The sequence below is a fragment of the Otolemur garnettii genome, unplaced genomic scaffold, assembly GCF_000181295.1.
Source record: "Otolemur garnettii isolate 467f Iridium unplaced genomic scaffold, OtoGar3 scaffold00019, whole genome shotgun sequence".
NCBI lineage: Eukaryota > Metazoa > Chordata > Mammalia > Primates > Galagidae > Otolemur > Otolemur garnettii.
The window spans coordinates 7,483,313-7,499,058 of record NW_003852414.1 but is presented as its reverse complement, the minus strand read 5'-3'; the positions used below and the strand labels follow the sequence as shown (position 1 = coordinate 7,499,058).

At 38.5% G+C, this 15,746-nt stretch overlaps 1 protein-coding gene and 1 pseudogene across 1 annotated transcript in view; both read right to left on the bottom strand.

The window, feature by feature from the left end:
- MPP7 (membrane palmitoylated protein 7) overlaps positions 1-15,746 on the bottom strand; it is a 129,488-nt gene that overhangs the window by 65,075 nt on the left and 48,667 nt on the right. The window contains exons 4-9 of the mRNA XM_012803300.2: positions 12,726-12,857; positions 6,345-6,426; positions 4,615-4,700; positions 1,914-1,988; positions 1,515-1,711; positions 970-1,034 (exon numbers count right to left, since the gene is read on the bottom strand). Coding sequence (XP_012658754.1) covers positions 970-1,034; positions 1,515-1,711; positions 1,914-1,988; positions 4,615-4,700; positions 6,345-6,426; positions 12,726-12,857 — 637 coding nt within the window. The remainder of the gene's footprint in view (positions 1-969; positions 1,035-1,514; positions 1,712-1,913; positions 1,989-4,614; positions 4,701-6,344; positions 6,427-12,725; positions 12,858-15,746) is intronic.
- On the bottom strand, positions 5,175-6,204 carry LOC105886684 (annotated as a pseudogene).

The window sequence follows — 15,746 nt, the reverse complement described above, 5'->3', positions numbered from 1 at the left end:
TTGGAATCAGTGCTCTGCTTGAAGGGTTCTATCTGCTTGCTTGTGAGATTTATACTCAGCTGCAGTTTGGCTCTCTCATAAATGCAATTCCTGGGCTATCCGCTTCTACAAACTGACAGAAATAACAGGAGATGTGAAAAATGCAACAATACTAAAAACAGATGTTGGTGTAAAATTCCAGGCCCATTTCTTTGTTCACTTTGCTGTTTAATGTACAATTTCTATGCTGAAAACCAAGCCTGGGTTTGGGGGGGGGGGTTGTTTTTTTCTCCTAAAATACCTGGAGTCATGAAACATTTGGTGGGGGTGAAGTAGGAAATTTATGGGATGGAGACTCGAGAAGACAGGCAGTGAGAAGAAAGGCTGATAGAAGATTAGGCTCAAAGAAAGAAAAAAAAACACCTAAATCCACACTATGTTTTTGGTAGCTATGTATTATTCTTTTTCTTACTCTTATTTTCTTTTATTGGGGTCTGGTAATAAGTCCAGATGGGTGGGTTACAGGCCAGAGGTATTATGATTTGAGGATAAGAAAGAAATTAAGAACCAGACCAACTGATCTCAGGCACAATTGCTATAGTGTCCAAGAAAGTAGTAGCTGTCTTTGCCTCCCCTAATCTTCACCAAGAAATACATTACCCAAGCCTCCCAGTATGGATAAAAAGAAAAGGGCTGTATTTTAGGTTCCATTTAATGAAATACCTAAATTCAGAAATCAAAGAGAGTAGTCGTTATCCCCTTAAAGAGTGCCTGGGTTGACTCTAAGCAGCCCCAATCACTCCTTTCTTCTTCAAAAAGCTCACATGAATATTCCCACCACGAAGTTCTGACTTGTTTGGTTCCTGAGAAATGATGTTCCAAAGCTATTGCAAGGTAATGTGACCCCTTGTTCTGCCCTGAGTACCTGTTTTAATAGTCAAAAGTAAACAGCAGGATTTGGTTACCCCGCATTCTTATTAACAAACTTACATGATTTCCTGTTGGAACCTTTCAGGGGCTGAACCAACATTTCTGGTCGTCTCAGAGCCAATCTCCTGGGGGAAGGAAGGTCAACACGTCTATCAATTTTCAGCACAGGTCCGAGGTTAAGACACCCCCCAGATACTCGATGCCTTCAGAAAAAAAAACTTGAAAGCCGGGGGAGAATGAACACGATGCAATCTGTTCGGCTTAAGAAATAATAAATCGTGTACTTTCACATTTTTTGGAATTCTCTCTCCTCTCTCCAAAATGACGAGTCTTTTTTTCCACCCTTCACATCAACAGGGTTTCAGATATTAATGTGCTATTTTCCATTTGCTTCATAACAAAAATCTAATATGACCTGGTACTGTCATATTATTTTTGGTCATCATTCATATTTAGTTAGACAAAACAGAAATCCAAGCCCAAGGGATAAAGAATTCTAAGGCCAGGTTTTATGGCGTATTTTATCACAGCTATGCTGGAAGGGTATTTTGCAGAGAACAAAAGGTCAGCCCCAGAAAGGCCATCATTATGCGCCAGTAGCTCACCTTTCCTGGAAATGCTTTGAGGGAATCAAGCCTGCCCTGGGGTTGGCATTCCCTTCGTGTTTTGCTTGCCACCACGTTGCGTCATCTTGGCTCATGATCTGAAGAATATCTCCCTTTCTGAAAGAGAGCCCAGCTTCCTTACACGGAATCGCCTTATCTTCATTAGGATCGTAGTCAAAGAGAGCTTTGATAAACATCTGGAAGGAGAGTTTCACGTTAGATGAATAAAGATTAAAAAAAAATACATGACTGTGAAATGGCTATGCTCTCCCAACCCTGATTCAAGAAGGAATCATTTAAAACCCAGAATATTATCGATTTGTGGGGACAAAACAGATATGCATTAGATGGAAAAGCATCATTACCTCTCACATAAAAATATTTTTATGTAATGATTACCTTGCCTTCTTTAGGCGGTGATTCTTCTTTGATGCTGGGTATAATCTTAAATGTAATTGCTCCCTGAGACTGAGCCTGGTATCAGAGGAAAGAAGGAGTTAATTAGAAAACTAGAGCCCAAAAAAAACAAAGCGACATAGGTAAAAAGCTCAACGCATCTAAAAATTTACAAGGGCCGGGGTTTCTACTCTCAGAATCGACTGAGAGAACTATTTTTGTAAAAATTCTGGCCATGCCAGAAAGCTTTATGAAGTTTGTCCAATGAGTTAGCGATCATTAGCCCCTGGGTCCTCTTTTACTTCTTGTGTATTTTTAAGGTTTCAATAAATATAGGTCCCATCCATGTCAAGTTACTTCAATATAGAAACAAAATGTGCACAGTGCCTTAAAGAAATATGGTATTCAATAACCAGATCATGAGCAAGGTTACATTTAAGTATCACCATCCATGGGGGGTGGGGACAAAACCCCTATAGCATCAGTAGTGCAGTTATAAATATATGATTCAATTAGTGACAATGCCCCTCAGAAAAAACAATGAAGAACATAATTCTATCTCTTTAGAGAGTAAAAAGTAATAGATTAAGTAAAAAGTAAAAAGACTGTCTATTCTAACTTAATTAAAATCAGCAACACTACCATCCAATCCCTACTGACTAGCTCAGAGGTAGGTAGGTCTCTCTTTAAATATACTCCCATGTCAGTCTCTCTCTCTCTCCCTCTAGCATTTATCATAGCCATATTTACTTATTTATCCCATTACTTCTTAATATGTTACTCCTGCTAAATTGTAAACACCATAAAAGCCATAAATAATAGGCACCTTCATTTATTTTTAGAGGCAGGGTCTCATTCTATTATTCAGGCTGGAGCACATAATTGCCAGCTCATGAAGTACACTGTTCTGTTTTATTTTGTTTTGAGATGGGGTCTTGCTCTGTTCTCTGGGCTAGAGTGCAGCAGCATAATAGCTCACAGCAACCTCAAACTCCTGGGCTCAAGCAATCCTCCTGCCTCAGCCTCCCAAGCAGCTGGGACTACAGGTGTGCCATGACATCTGGCTAACTTTCTGAAAAATTTTGTAGAGATGGGGTCTCACTACGAGGCTCAGGCTAGTCTCGAATTTCTGGTCTCAAGTGATCCTCCTGACTCCACATCCCAAAGTGGTGGGATTACAGGAAGGAGGGAGAACGGGGGAAGACAGATCTCTCTGAGCTTACTCTCGGTGGTGTGCTGGTAAACCAGGATTCCATCAAAAAAAACAAAAAGACCCTGATGTGTATTGTTAGTCAATTTGGGGGGGGGGTATAAATTCTCCCACCATAGCTAAATTCAGTTTACCCAGCATGAAATGAGTTGGGAAATGGTGCTTGGAGACAGCTCTAGCACAACACAGTGACTTGGTAAAACAGGTTTTGATAGTAAAATAAATAGAATTTTATAAAGGGTTTATTTATTTCAAAATGTCTATATCCTAAATCTTATTAAGAATTCTTACATTGTAATATTGAATTGCATAAGTGGAGAGAAAGCAAAACTCCTGTATATAATCCTCTTCCATTTTTCTAGTTTTTGTGTGTGTTTTCTGAATGGATAAAAAAACCCTTAGAGCAGTGCCACTTATTATGGGCTTAATCAATGTTAGCAATTATTGTTCCTATCATTCAGCCATGTAGTTCTGTCACCCACAGGGATGGTTTCACAGTAATCTCACACATGGATGAAGAACTATTTGATCAATGCCAACTTTTTGCACGATGGACACAATTTTTAAATATTTTAAAAGTATTTTGCTTATATATGTTTACCAAATTACTTCCTTAGGATTCAAGGGTGTGTACATTTGAAATTTTGACAGTCTTTAGATGGACATCTCCAAAAGTTCTATTAATTCATCCCATCATGAAATCATATCAACGTATGTATTTCCCTGTACTCTGTCCCACTTTAAGCACCATTAAGCTTTTCAATCCCAAGGAACCCACTATTTTTCTGTCATATTTTCTTCTGTAAAGTGTTTATATATATGCATTGCTGATTTTTCTCTATATGTTTTTCTTCTTCATTTTTATGAGACACTTTCCCTACAATCCCACTTGTCTTTTATTGATGATACCTTTTTATCTGGAGAGTAAGTTTTGAATACTAGTACACACATCTTTTTTTTTCTTTGAAGTTCATATCGAATTTAAAAAGTCTTTCCTTAGTCTGTAATGATAAAAATTGTACACTGTATTTTATGGTGTAATTTTTATTTTTTTCACTTACATACTTAATTTGTGGCGAATTTATTTGTGTGTGGTATGAAATAGGGATAAATGAATCATCAATTAACCCAATGCCATTTACAAAATGGTTCCGTCATTTTCCCAGTGATTTCAAATGCCATCTTAATCATATACTAAATTTTCAGAGAGAGAGAGACCTGTTTTGAGATACTCAAATCTCCTTTAATTATATGTTTTCATACAAAAAAGGGAAAGTCTCCCTTCCTTTTGTCCTAACAAATGAACTTTAAGATGAATATTGTCAAGGCCTAAGATGACTACATTCAAATTTCAGATTTCATACAACAGATAAATTAGTTTCACTTATTTGTACACCTATAATTCAGAGCCTATGATATTGCTATGTCAAGAGTCTGAAACACAGTGATTCAACTTTGTTTTTATTGCAACTTGAACATAAACTCACAGCTTACCAAAATCTGTATTATTTCCTCAGGCCTTTTGTCCTCAACTGGGATCCCATTCACCTCCCTAAGTTCATCACCAACGTGAATAAGACCTGAGAAATATAAGATTTGGTACATCAGTAGTGGCACCCACAAAAGAAAATGTAACTTGCAAATGTTTCCATAATCAAAGCATTGTTAGGGTCCCTCAACACACTGAAGGACTGGAAAGGAGACCTTCACCCTTCTCAGGTTTCAGAATCTGTGCCTCTATAGCAATGAATCAAAGACCACAATCGAATAACGCTAGCAAAGAATGGTACCAGCGCCTTGATCTTTGTCTAGAAACACATGTTACTGATACTATAATTTTTATTGATCTTTTCTCTTTTTTAAAGTTTAGCACCATTTATTAAGGGATCTCAGCTAATATTGTAACTGCTGTGTGTAAGCATGTTATTAAAGCATAAAATGTTCTTCCAGTTCCTCTTGTGAAGGACAGAAGGATCTTCCAAGTAGCAGACCAACAGAACAGAGACTTCAATGACGCCAGCTTCAATGATGGTGCCATCCAGAGAGGGAGAGGGTTACGGCACATTCAACTGCAGCTTCCAGAGGTTTTGAAAAAGGAGCCTCTGGGGGCCCAGCCTGCCTGGCCTTTGGATGCTGTCCATGTGAGTTTTGAATTCCATAATAGTGTGGGGAGGTAGTAGGTTAAGCACTTGCTGAAGCGCATCCTGGATTCGGGCTGTGGTTCCTTGGTCGCTGGCAATCTTACCATATAGAAATAATGTCCTCCTGAAAGCAGACAGAGACCACAGCCCCACAGATCTCTCCCGTCGTGAACTATTCCCCCAACATGGCCAGGATGAGATTCTCCCAGCAATGGGAGGCCAAGCCCCTTTCACAGCCAAGTAATCCACTTGCCGCCATTTTAATTTGCATATCCCACATTGGTTTAATTCCTTCTTGGAAGTCACTGTGGCCTGGTAGGCTCCCAGGACATACCACGTGGCTATAAAACCTCCAGAACTGCTCCACAGAGGCAAAAGAGCCAACCTGTTTGATATTCTGTTCATTGCTCTGTGAGCTCGTAGGGCCACCGGGGTTCTTCTGGAGTCCCAGAAAGTATAATTGTACAGCAGAGGATGCTCTGCTGGTCCAGGGACAACAGCCTTCCTTTTGCCACTGTTCCGATGTCTCTTTCTGTTATTTCCTTCTCACTGTCTTTCTGTGTGCCGTTTTCTTCATTCTGATCATGGTCCCCGCTGTCATCATCTTTCAAGGTGTTGAACTTGTTGTCCTCTCGCTGCTGCTGTCACCACTGCCCCACAGAATCATTTGTATTTACCTTAAAGGTTATATGTTCTCAGTAGTACTTCTCAAAGCAGAAACACTGAAATAAGAAGTCTTTTTTTTTTATAGAGGCAGGGTCTTGCTATGTTGCCCAGGCTAGTCTTAAACTTGTGGGCTCAAGTGATCCTCCTACCTCAGCTTCCCAAAGTGTGTGAGCCACTGTGGCTGGCCAGAACCAAGTCTTGATATAACTGGATGCCTATAGACACTAAGACCTGAGAGTTGGATTTATTTATCTTTTATTTAAACAGGTTCTCTCATTTCAACACAGAGAAAAATATCTTTTTCACTTGTTTTGCTGTCTTATATCGAAAGAGCAATCCCCTTAATTGTGTACTGGAAATGCTCCTAATGATACAGAACACAGTGTGAGTGGAGTCAGCAAATGTTTAAACTCTTACCACTTCTGTCCGCAGCTCCCCCTCTCATGATTCTAGCCACAACAATGGCGCCAGTCTGCTCATCCTTTTTAATGGTAGCTCCCTTTTAAGGAAAAACAAAAAGTGTTTGTGAGTAAATACGGGTATTGGATGTGAGGAAGGGAGAGGTGGAAAAAAAGGACATTCATCTGGAAAGAGAGAAAACAGCAGCTATAAAATAAAGAAATGAAGCAGGAAGAAGAGACCTAATTCCATGTATCTCACAAAGACTCATTAGTGAGTATAAAAAATTCTACCTACATATTATTTAAAGGTTTTAGCACGATTTAACAATTTTTGAAATGTTAAGCCTCTTCCAAAGTGTGGAAAATCAAAACATCTTTCCAGGATAAGAACATCTTTCATTTGAATGCTGTTTCTTTTTTACCCCCTCCCCTTTTGTTTTGGGACAGAGTCTCACTCTGTCATCCAGGCTAGAGTGCAGTGGTACTAGCCTAGCTCACAGCAATCTCAAACTCCTGGGTTCAAGAGATCCTCCTGCCTCAGCCTTCCAGGTAGCTGGGACTACAGGCATTCACCATGTTGCCCAGCTAATTTTTCCATTTTTAGTAGTGATAAGGGTCTTGCTTTTATTTGGGCTGATCCAGAACTCAAGTGATTCCCCCACCCCAGCCTTCGAGAGTGCTAGGATTACAGACATGAGCTACTGCACTGAGCCTTGTTTTTTACTCTTTAAAAGTACTTCTTCATTTCATTTTACCCTTATAATACCTGACCAAGAAGGTGGAATAGTGATAGTCACATGAATAGACAAAGGATTAGATAAATAGAAAATGAAAACTTGGGTCATTTGACTTTCAGTTCAGTGATGCTTCTATTACACTAAGCTATCGCAGTAAAGAAATTTGGTGATGATTATAAAGAAAAAGAAAAAAAAATTTCTTTTTTAAATTAGTTATATATTTCCTGAGGCTAAGGTAAATGAGTGGAAAAATGATCTGTTACTCCACAGTTTTAATGAACTAGGATTGTACCTAGTACAAATAGAACTAACGTTTTGGCATAAGATCAGAAAACAATCTCTAAAAGAATCCCAAAATTCCTTACTTACAGATAATCAGAAGCAAATTAACTGCTGTTTTGTAAGAACAACAGGCATAAATGATTACTTTGAAAACGTTTTCATGACTTTCCTTTCAAGAAATTGGCAGTGGTTTAGCAAAGCCATCCAACATTGCGTAATACTGCTAAAAAAATGTACCTCACATGGTGGCTGAATTCGTCCTAAAGGAGTGGAATTTTTCTCAAGTTTGTAACACTCACATCATTCAAACGCAGATATGTAAACAATGTAGGGCTCCATTTGTAATAAGCATACTTTATATAGGACAGCTATCAGGTACACGCACAGTAGGCATACAAATCAAATCACTGACAGGGTGACTTTGTAGCATTTTTCATCGCTTATGCATGCATGCCAAGCCAAAGACTTGAATAAGTATCTCTCCATGGTCATAAGCCTTCAATTTGACAATTAGTGGTAGCCTCTACTTTTATTTCAACAGTTCGATTGTGGCCAAAATGGCCAGAAATGTAATATTCTTACTGCAAATAATTAGTTTGATTAGATTCACTTTCATAGTCTTTAAAAATGTGTCTTAAATTTTCCCACCAAAGCCTGCCTAATGGCAGAAGAGTCTAGTAATCTAGGTTTAGTTATCCATATTTTATAGATGAGAAATTGAATCTCAAATGGTTATAATTTGTTGTAAGATCTGATAACTAGTATAAATTAAAGTCAGGATTTGTGTAAGGCAATGTGACCAGAGACACTGTTCTTAATTTTCATTCAACACTGCTCACACTGTACCTGTTGGTTTTGTCCATGAATTCATTACCTTTGTGGTAGCTTACCTCTGAGAGGGAGATCATCAGTTTCTTCCCTCCCTGGATGTGCACATCATAGCCCCACATGAAGTGGTAAAATGATATGGAGGTGTCTAAGCACTCAAAAGAAGACTTGAAGCTACCAATAGAAACCCCTGCTCTATGAGAATCCTATTTCCATGTAAGAAATCATGACAACTGCCATGCTGTGAGGAAGCCCAAGCTAACCAAACAGAGATGCCACTCGGAGAAAGAGATGTTTGATCAGCCCCCAACTTTCTAGCTCCAACCCTACAGGCCAGTCACATGAATGAAGGAACCCTCAGCTGACTCCAGCCACCATCTGACCATACATACGAGGGACTCCAAGTGAGGAACCTCCCAGCTGAGCCCAGCAATCCCTGGAACTGTGAGAGATTATACTATCATTCTACCCATAACACATGTGGTTTGCACAGGATTAAGTGGATCAACTCTCTCCACTATGAACTGTACTGTTTTTCAGTATAGGACCATCCTGTTTGTTGTGCTTCATGCTAGTCCCTTTGACTTAATTCTGTGACTCAACGAAGTTGACAAGTGTTTATTGAGAATTTACCATATGCTGAGCACTATTCTGAGGGTTTGTAATACACTGGCGAAAAACTGAAAATGTCTGCCTCTAATTGAGCTTACATTCTAACAGTGGCAAAATAATTCGATATAGTATATACAGTATGGCAGAAGATAGTAAATTCCTCGGAGGTGGGAGGGGGCAGGGAAGGGCAGGGAGAAAAAGCTCTGGATTCCAGAGCAGGTGGAGGAAAGACAATGTGAAGACACAGGCCTCACCGGGAAGATGACATCTGAGGAAAGAAAGATGGGAAGGAGATGAAGGAGTCAGCGTAGGTAAAGACCAGAAGACACAGCCAGTGCAACGATGCTAAAGGCGGCTGTGAAGGAAACGTTCAAGGAACAAAGCAGCCAGTGTATGAGGGCACAGTAAAAGAGGAAAACAGAAGGAGATGAGGTCAGATAGCAGCAGGGAGCCTGTCAATGTGACGCACTGGGCTTTACTCTCAATGAAAAAGGGAGAAGGTACAAGGTGGTAAATAATCTAGAAGAGCAAAGGATGTAAGGGCGAAAGCAATGAAAGAAACAGGAGGAAGTCATGGGCTGAGTCTCTCTTATCTGAAATGCTTAGACAAGGAAGGGTCTCAGAGTTTGAGTTTTCTTTTTGAACTTGGAATATTTTCATCCTTTTGAATGCCCCAGTGAGTATTTCCTCTGAGCTCCTATTGGTGCTCAAAAAAATTCAGAATTTGCAGCGTTTCAGATTTTGAAATTTTAGATTTCAAAGGCTCAATCTGTGCAATAATCCAGGAGAAAGCAGAGGTCATACTAAAGGGTCTGGATATGTTATACGTAGAAGCAAAAGGACTTCCCAAAGGACTGACCATGGGATACGCAAAAAAAAGAAAGGAACCAACACTTGACTCTCCAGTTTTTGGCTGAGCAAACTGAAAGCATGGAATTGCCATCAACTGAAAGAGAGGAGGACGAGGGTGGAACAGATGTGGGGACAAAGATTAGCAGTTTATTTTCGGATATGTGAAAACTGAGATGTCTATTAGACATCCAAATGGAGATAACGAGTAGACAGATGGATATACAAATCTAAAGATCAGAAGAAAGGTCTGGAAGAGAGATATGCCTGGGACTCCCTGGCATAGAAATGTTTTTTAAAGCCATGGGCAGGATGAAATCACTTCTGGAATGCGTAGAAAAAGAAAATCACTCCAACACATAAGGGTTCTGCTGTAGATAGAGATGTGTGTTCTGATGGAGCAAGCTCGCTAACTGCTGATTCCACTTTCCTTGGAGGATAAACTACAGATAAACATATGAATGGTAAAACATAACTATAGTCTAGAAAGTAGAAGGTAAGAGGAGAGAGAGGAGAGGGGAGAGAGAAGGTGGGAAGAAGGAGGGTATATGGGGAGCCCTCACCTAACGTGCACGATGCAATGGTACATTTCAAAACTATTAAGAAAAGAGTATAATTGTGATGGATGTGTTACTTAGTTTAGTGTAAGCATTTCACACTGTAAATCAAATCAGTACACTGAACCCCATAAATGCATCAATGTACAAAGTTATGATTTAATTTAAAAAACTTAAAAAAATAAAATCTAAAATTAACCATCAGGGAAAAAAAAACACTACGAATAAGTAATCTCTCACTTTCTATACAATACTACCAACTTGACGCACTCTTTACTCTGAACTTTCCATTCCTGAAGGCTTTTATTTCTATCTTGTTTTCAAAACCTCAATTATCACAGTCGCTTGGTGAAACTTACACATTTTCTTACGTAATTAGTTTAAATTTACTCTGTGATTCAAAAATAGAGTATTTCAGGTTAGAAGACTTTTTGTTAACTATTATGTTTGTAAATTAGTTTATGAAAGGGGACCACTGAGACTGGGTTATCATGATCTAAAATAAAAATTTTATCTCCTATAAACTGACACTATTGTAAGGTTTCCTTAAGACAGTGGCACGGTCAATTTCAGGGTTAAAGTGTGGTCTACCAAGCACTTGCATTGAGAACAGCTGAGACACTTCTAAAAATTGAGATTCCCAGACCCCAGCAAAAACCTGCTGATACATATTCTTTAGGGGAGAGTCCAGAAATGTGCAATTTAAGTCAGCACCTAGGGTCATTCTTCTAATACCAAAGTTTGTCCTCTTGCTTAAAAAGAGAACAATCTGTGTAAGAAACATGGAGAATTTAGAATCAAAGTCCACCAATGAAGAGAATCTCATTTTCATCTTTTCTAAAATTTAATTTCTCGATAATTAACACTTAATTTCTTAATAAAACAAATGTAAATTGCTCCAAACTCAAAAAGGAAGATGGATAGTTCTGCTTCTTGAATCCTGACCACCATTTTCCCCATTCTCTTCAATTTTTTGATTCTTCCCCTCAAAGTATCACACATTTTCCTTTCCAAATACCTACCAGGTCTGTGTTCACGGCCCGTTCTCCCAGGTAACCATTCTTTCCTTGAGCAGATGTACTCCAGCTTCTACCTTAACCATGAACCATTCTATGTGACATTATACAATGCTTACATAATGTTTCAGAACATTTATGGCATTCCAAATACATTATATCTCAGCTGACATCCAAAATACTCCCCAAGAGGTACACTGCCCTCTGAATAGGACTGAGATGACGAGTGACTTGCTGCTGTAGGTTACGGGGCAAAGAAATAAGCCAAACTCCAACTGAAGTCATGGGTGGGAGCAAGTTTGGTATTCATGTCACCACTTATATTCTTAAATAACACCAGTAACCTACCCCTTTGTTGCCTGATCTTATAGCCTTTCCCGTAAATTGTCTAGTAAGCATTTCCTGACCATCGCCTGACAGGAGTGTCTTTCGGCTTCCTTCACCTTGCCTGTTTCTGACTCTCATTACTTGGACTGGCTCTCCTAAAGATGCCTTTGACTCTTAATCTTCTCTCCATGTGTGTTTGGTTTTGCTCTTGCAGTCCTGTGGCCTCTCCCATAACCTCCCCAAACTGACAATTGCTACTTGACAAATGTTCAAATTAATATTTTCCCTTTTCCAAACTTTAAACTGATTCACCCAATAATCTTAGTTTACCTTTAAGTGAGAACGGAATGCATTTAATTACACATTTGGATGAGGAAAGTTTCAAGACAAGTAATTCTATTCACTTGATTACATACTCCCAATATCTTTAAAAGGAAACTTACAATCTTAATACTTTTTTTAAGAATACCTAGGAAATAATTTTGGAAATTTTTTCATCCTATTAGATGTCCTCTTTTTCTATGAAGTTTTTTTTAAATCTATTTTTTAAAAACAGATAAAACATGCCATCACATTAAACAGATTTAAGTTTCATACCTCCTGACTAAATGTCTTCAAAATATTTATCAAAGAAATTAGATAATATTTCATTTGGATCTATCAAACATTTTAGTTGGACCTGCTGGAAATGAGTTTAAATTGAAGAAGAAACTGGGTGAAGTATATAAAATAGCCTAAAGTTATATTACCATAGCCAAAAGCAATTTTTTTAGTTGTACCATTTAATCTCGAATCAGCCATACTTAGTGCATGGTATGCTCTCTGGTACAAATGTTAATAAATCACATTTTCAAAATTACTGCTATTTCTAACCAGTAGAATGCCTGTCATTTTATTTAATTTCAAATTAATATTAGGGTACAATTTTTTAGGTTGCATTGTTCTCACTTCCAAGCTCAAGTTCAAGCTGTAAAAGAGCCCTTCACCCAGGGGCCGTGCTGAACACCCTGGAATCATTTTCATTTTGCTAAATCATATTCTTTGGACATGAATGTTCCATTTGTTTGGAAGTTTGAGATCACAGAGGAAGTTCATTTTCAGGAGAGGTATACACGGTCTGTGTCCATCAGATTTGGCTTTATCACGGTATCGAATCATATCTGGGTACAAAATGTAGACCAAAACTCACCAATGGTTCTCTATTTTTAACCAGACGAATTATTTTGACTGAGTCTTCCTCATCATCAATATCTTCAGGCATAGGAGGCAACACAGGGTCATAATTCTTCTGAGCCACAGTGTCATGTACAGAGAGCAAAGCCTATAAATTGAAAGGTTGGTAAAAAATATACACAAATGTATTGATCAAATACAAAATTTCGACCATATCAAACTATAAAGAAAATCAACATCGTGTTTGGTTTCAATAGCAATGGTACTAAGGCAACTGCCTGAAAAGGTGCCTCTTACATCTGGACTGAGAAGCGGAACTTGTCCAACAGTGGACGGTGGCTCTACTTAGCTGCCCCCTCCGTCCCAATGCCATTAATATATAACAAGAATCAGTGTAAGATTTCCCTATAACCTGTACATTCTCTGGTTTATCTTTATAAGGGCGGCAGTGGGGCACAAGGGTGAAAGGGCATTACTTTTGGAGAATGAGAGAATATGAGGATAAAGATACGTTTTCAATGAATCAATAGGTGTCTGAGAGTAGTCCATATTTTTTCTTTCCCATTACTTTTTCTCCTATTACAAGACATCACAGGACTGATCAATATGATTGGTTCTTTGGTTGTTTTCTCACTTTAATTTTTTAGCTGACTAGTATGCATGGAAAAGAATAAAAGTACTTCTAGACTAAAGATAAGGAGAACACTGGAACTCTGACATGCCACTGTTCACCATTTGAGATGAGTGGGTTTCAGACTCTATGAACTTGATCCCTAATCAGCACAACTGTCCACTAATTACTCAAGACCAAAGTCTAGAAATCATCTTTGAAGCCCTTCCTCTCACCTATGCTAACATCCAATCTGTATGCTAAGAAATCTACTTTAAAAATATATCTAAATTATTATTCTTCATCTCTGTAGTCTAGATCAGTGATAGGCAAACTATGACACCTGTTTTTTATAATAAAGTTTTACTGGAACACAGCCATGCATGTTTATTTATGTATTGTCTTATCTATGGCTACTGTCACCCTACACTGGCAAAGCTGAGTAAGTGGAACAGACACCTTTCATATAAAAAGTTGGCAGCCCTCTGGTCTAGATCATGGATCTTTTGCTGGGAACACTGCAATCGGCTTTAAACAGGCCAGGGCATTCATCTTTGGCCCATTTTCAAACCCGTGATTCTCAGTGTAGCCAGAGTACTTAAGTCACATAACTTGGCTACTAACAACCCTTCTAAGGCTGCCCACTGGCCTTGGGATGAAGACTGAAGTCTTCAGCATGTCTTTAAAGTCTTATATACTCCCTAACCTTAGCTTATACCTTTCCTCTCCTCTTTCACCTTAAATAATTCTCTGTCATAGAGGTCTGGTCAAACTATCCACATAAAAGCAGGTCCCTAGATTACTTAATCTCATAGCACCTTGTTCTTTGCCTTTACACATGTTTATAATTTATAATCCTATATGCATTTTTAAGTTCATGTGCTTAGTATTTGCCATCAACTGAAACAGAAGCTTTAAGATGGCAAAGACATCGCATCTATTTTTAACTTTTTTAACCATTATACCATGTATTCCAAAAGTACAAAGCATAAGTGTCTAAGCATGAGCTTTCAAAAATGAATATACCATGTGAACACCTCCCTATCAAGAAATATAAGATTAAGTAAACCCCAATAAGCCCTATTTAAGCTACATTATGCCCTCTATCTCCCACCCCCAAGGAGATAATCTTGCCTGTATTTGAAAATTACATAAATTACCTAAGTATTTCTTTTCCCCCTCACATTAAGTTAGTGAGATTCATCCATGCAGTTCTGTGGTGGCAGGGGGCGCTCCCTTCTCTTTATTACACAGCACTCCAACATAGGAATATTTCAGTTTCTTTACCCATGATGCCTTTGAGAGATATTCAGGTAGTTTCTAGTTCTTGGCTGTTATAAAGAATGCTGCCGTAAATGTTTTCACTGAAGTATATTTAAGAGTGAAATGTGTGGGTCATTCGTTATACTGAGTATATTCAACATTAGTAGACAGAGACAGTTGTCCAATTATCCTCCCACCAACACTCTCTGCTACTTCTAGCTGCATCACATGCTCCATAACATTTTATAATACTAGTTTCAAATTGGCCATTCTGAGTGTGTGCTGGAGTCTTCTGTGGTTGAAAGTTTCATCAAGTTTCATTTTTCTTTCATGTTTATTGGGCATGTGTATCTATTTCTTTGTGAGATGCCCCTTCAAGATCCTTGCACATTTTCCATTGTATGTGTCTTGTAACTTCCTTATAGTAAACTAGAGCAGCGCCTTCGTCAGTTATATGTGCTACAAATATATTCTCCCATTTGGTAGCTTGCACTTCCACTGTTCTATTGGTGTTTTATGATCAATAAAAGATCTTGATTGCAATGAGCTCAATTAAAGTATTTTTTCCTTTAAGGTTGGTGCTTTATGTGTCCCACAAGAGTTTCAAAGGGAAAGAATAAACAGTATCAAGATGATAAAGTATCTGAGAATTGATGGGAGATTGTCTGAAGATTCAGGAAGCCCAATATATCCTTTATGAAACAGGAAAAAATAAAAGAAACCTAAGCTTAGATACATCATAGTGGAATTGCAAATTGGCAAAGGCAAAGAGATCTTAAAAATAACCAGAGAGAAAAAGACAGATCATCAGCAAGAAGAAGAAAAAAACTGATGAACAGTTGACTAATCAGCAGCAGTAATGGAAACCAGAAGATAGTTTAAAATTATCTGCAAGTATTTTGAAAAAAGCCAGTCCAGAATTGTGAATCCAGCAAAAGTACCTTTCAAGAATAACGATGAGGGCCAAGGCAAAGTTAAAATGATTGACCTGAAAATAACTAAGTAAGAATAATGAGGAAAAAATATTTTTTTGGGCTCGGCGCCTGTGGCTCAAGTGGCTAAGGCGCCAGCCACGTACACCTAAGGTGGCAGGTTCGAATCCCCAGCCCAGGCCCACCAAACAACAATGATGGCTGCAACCAAAAAATGGCCGGGCGTTGTGGC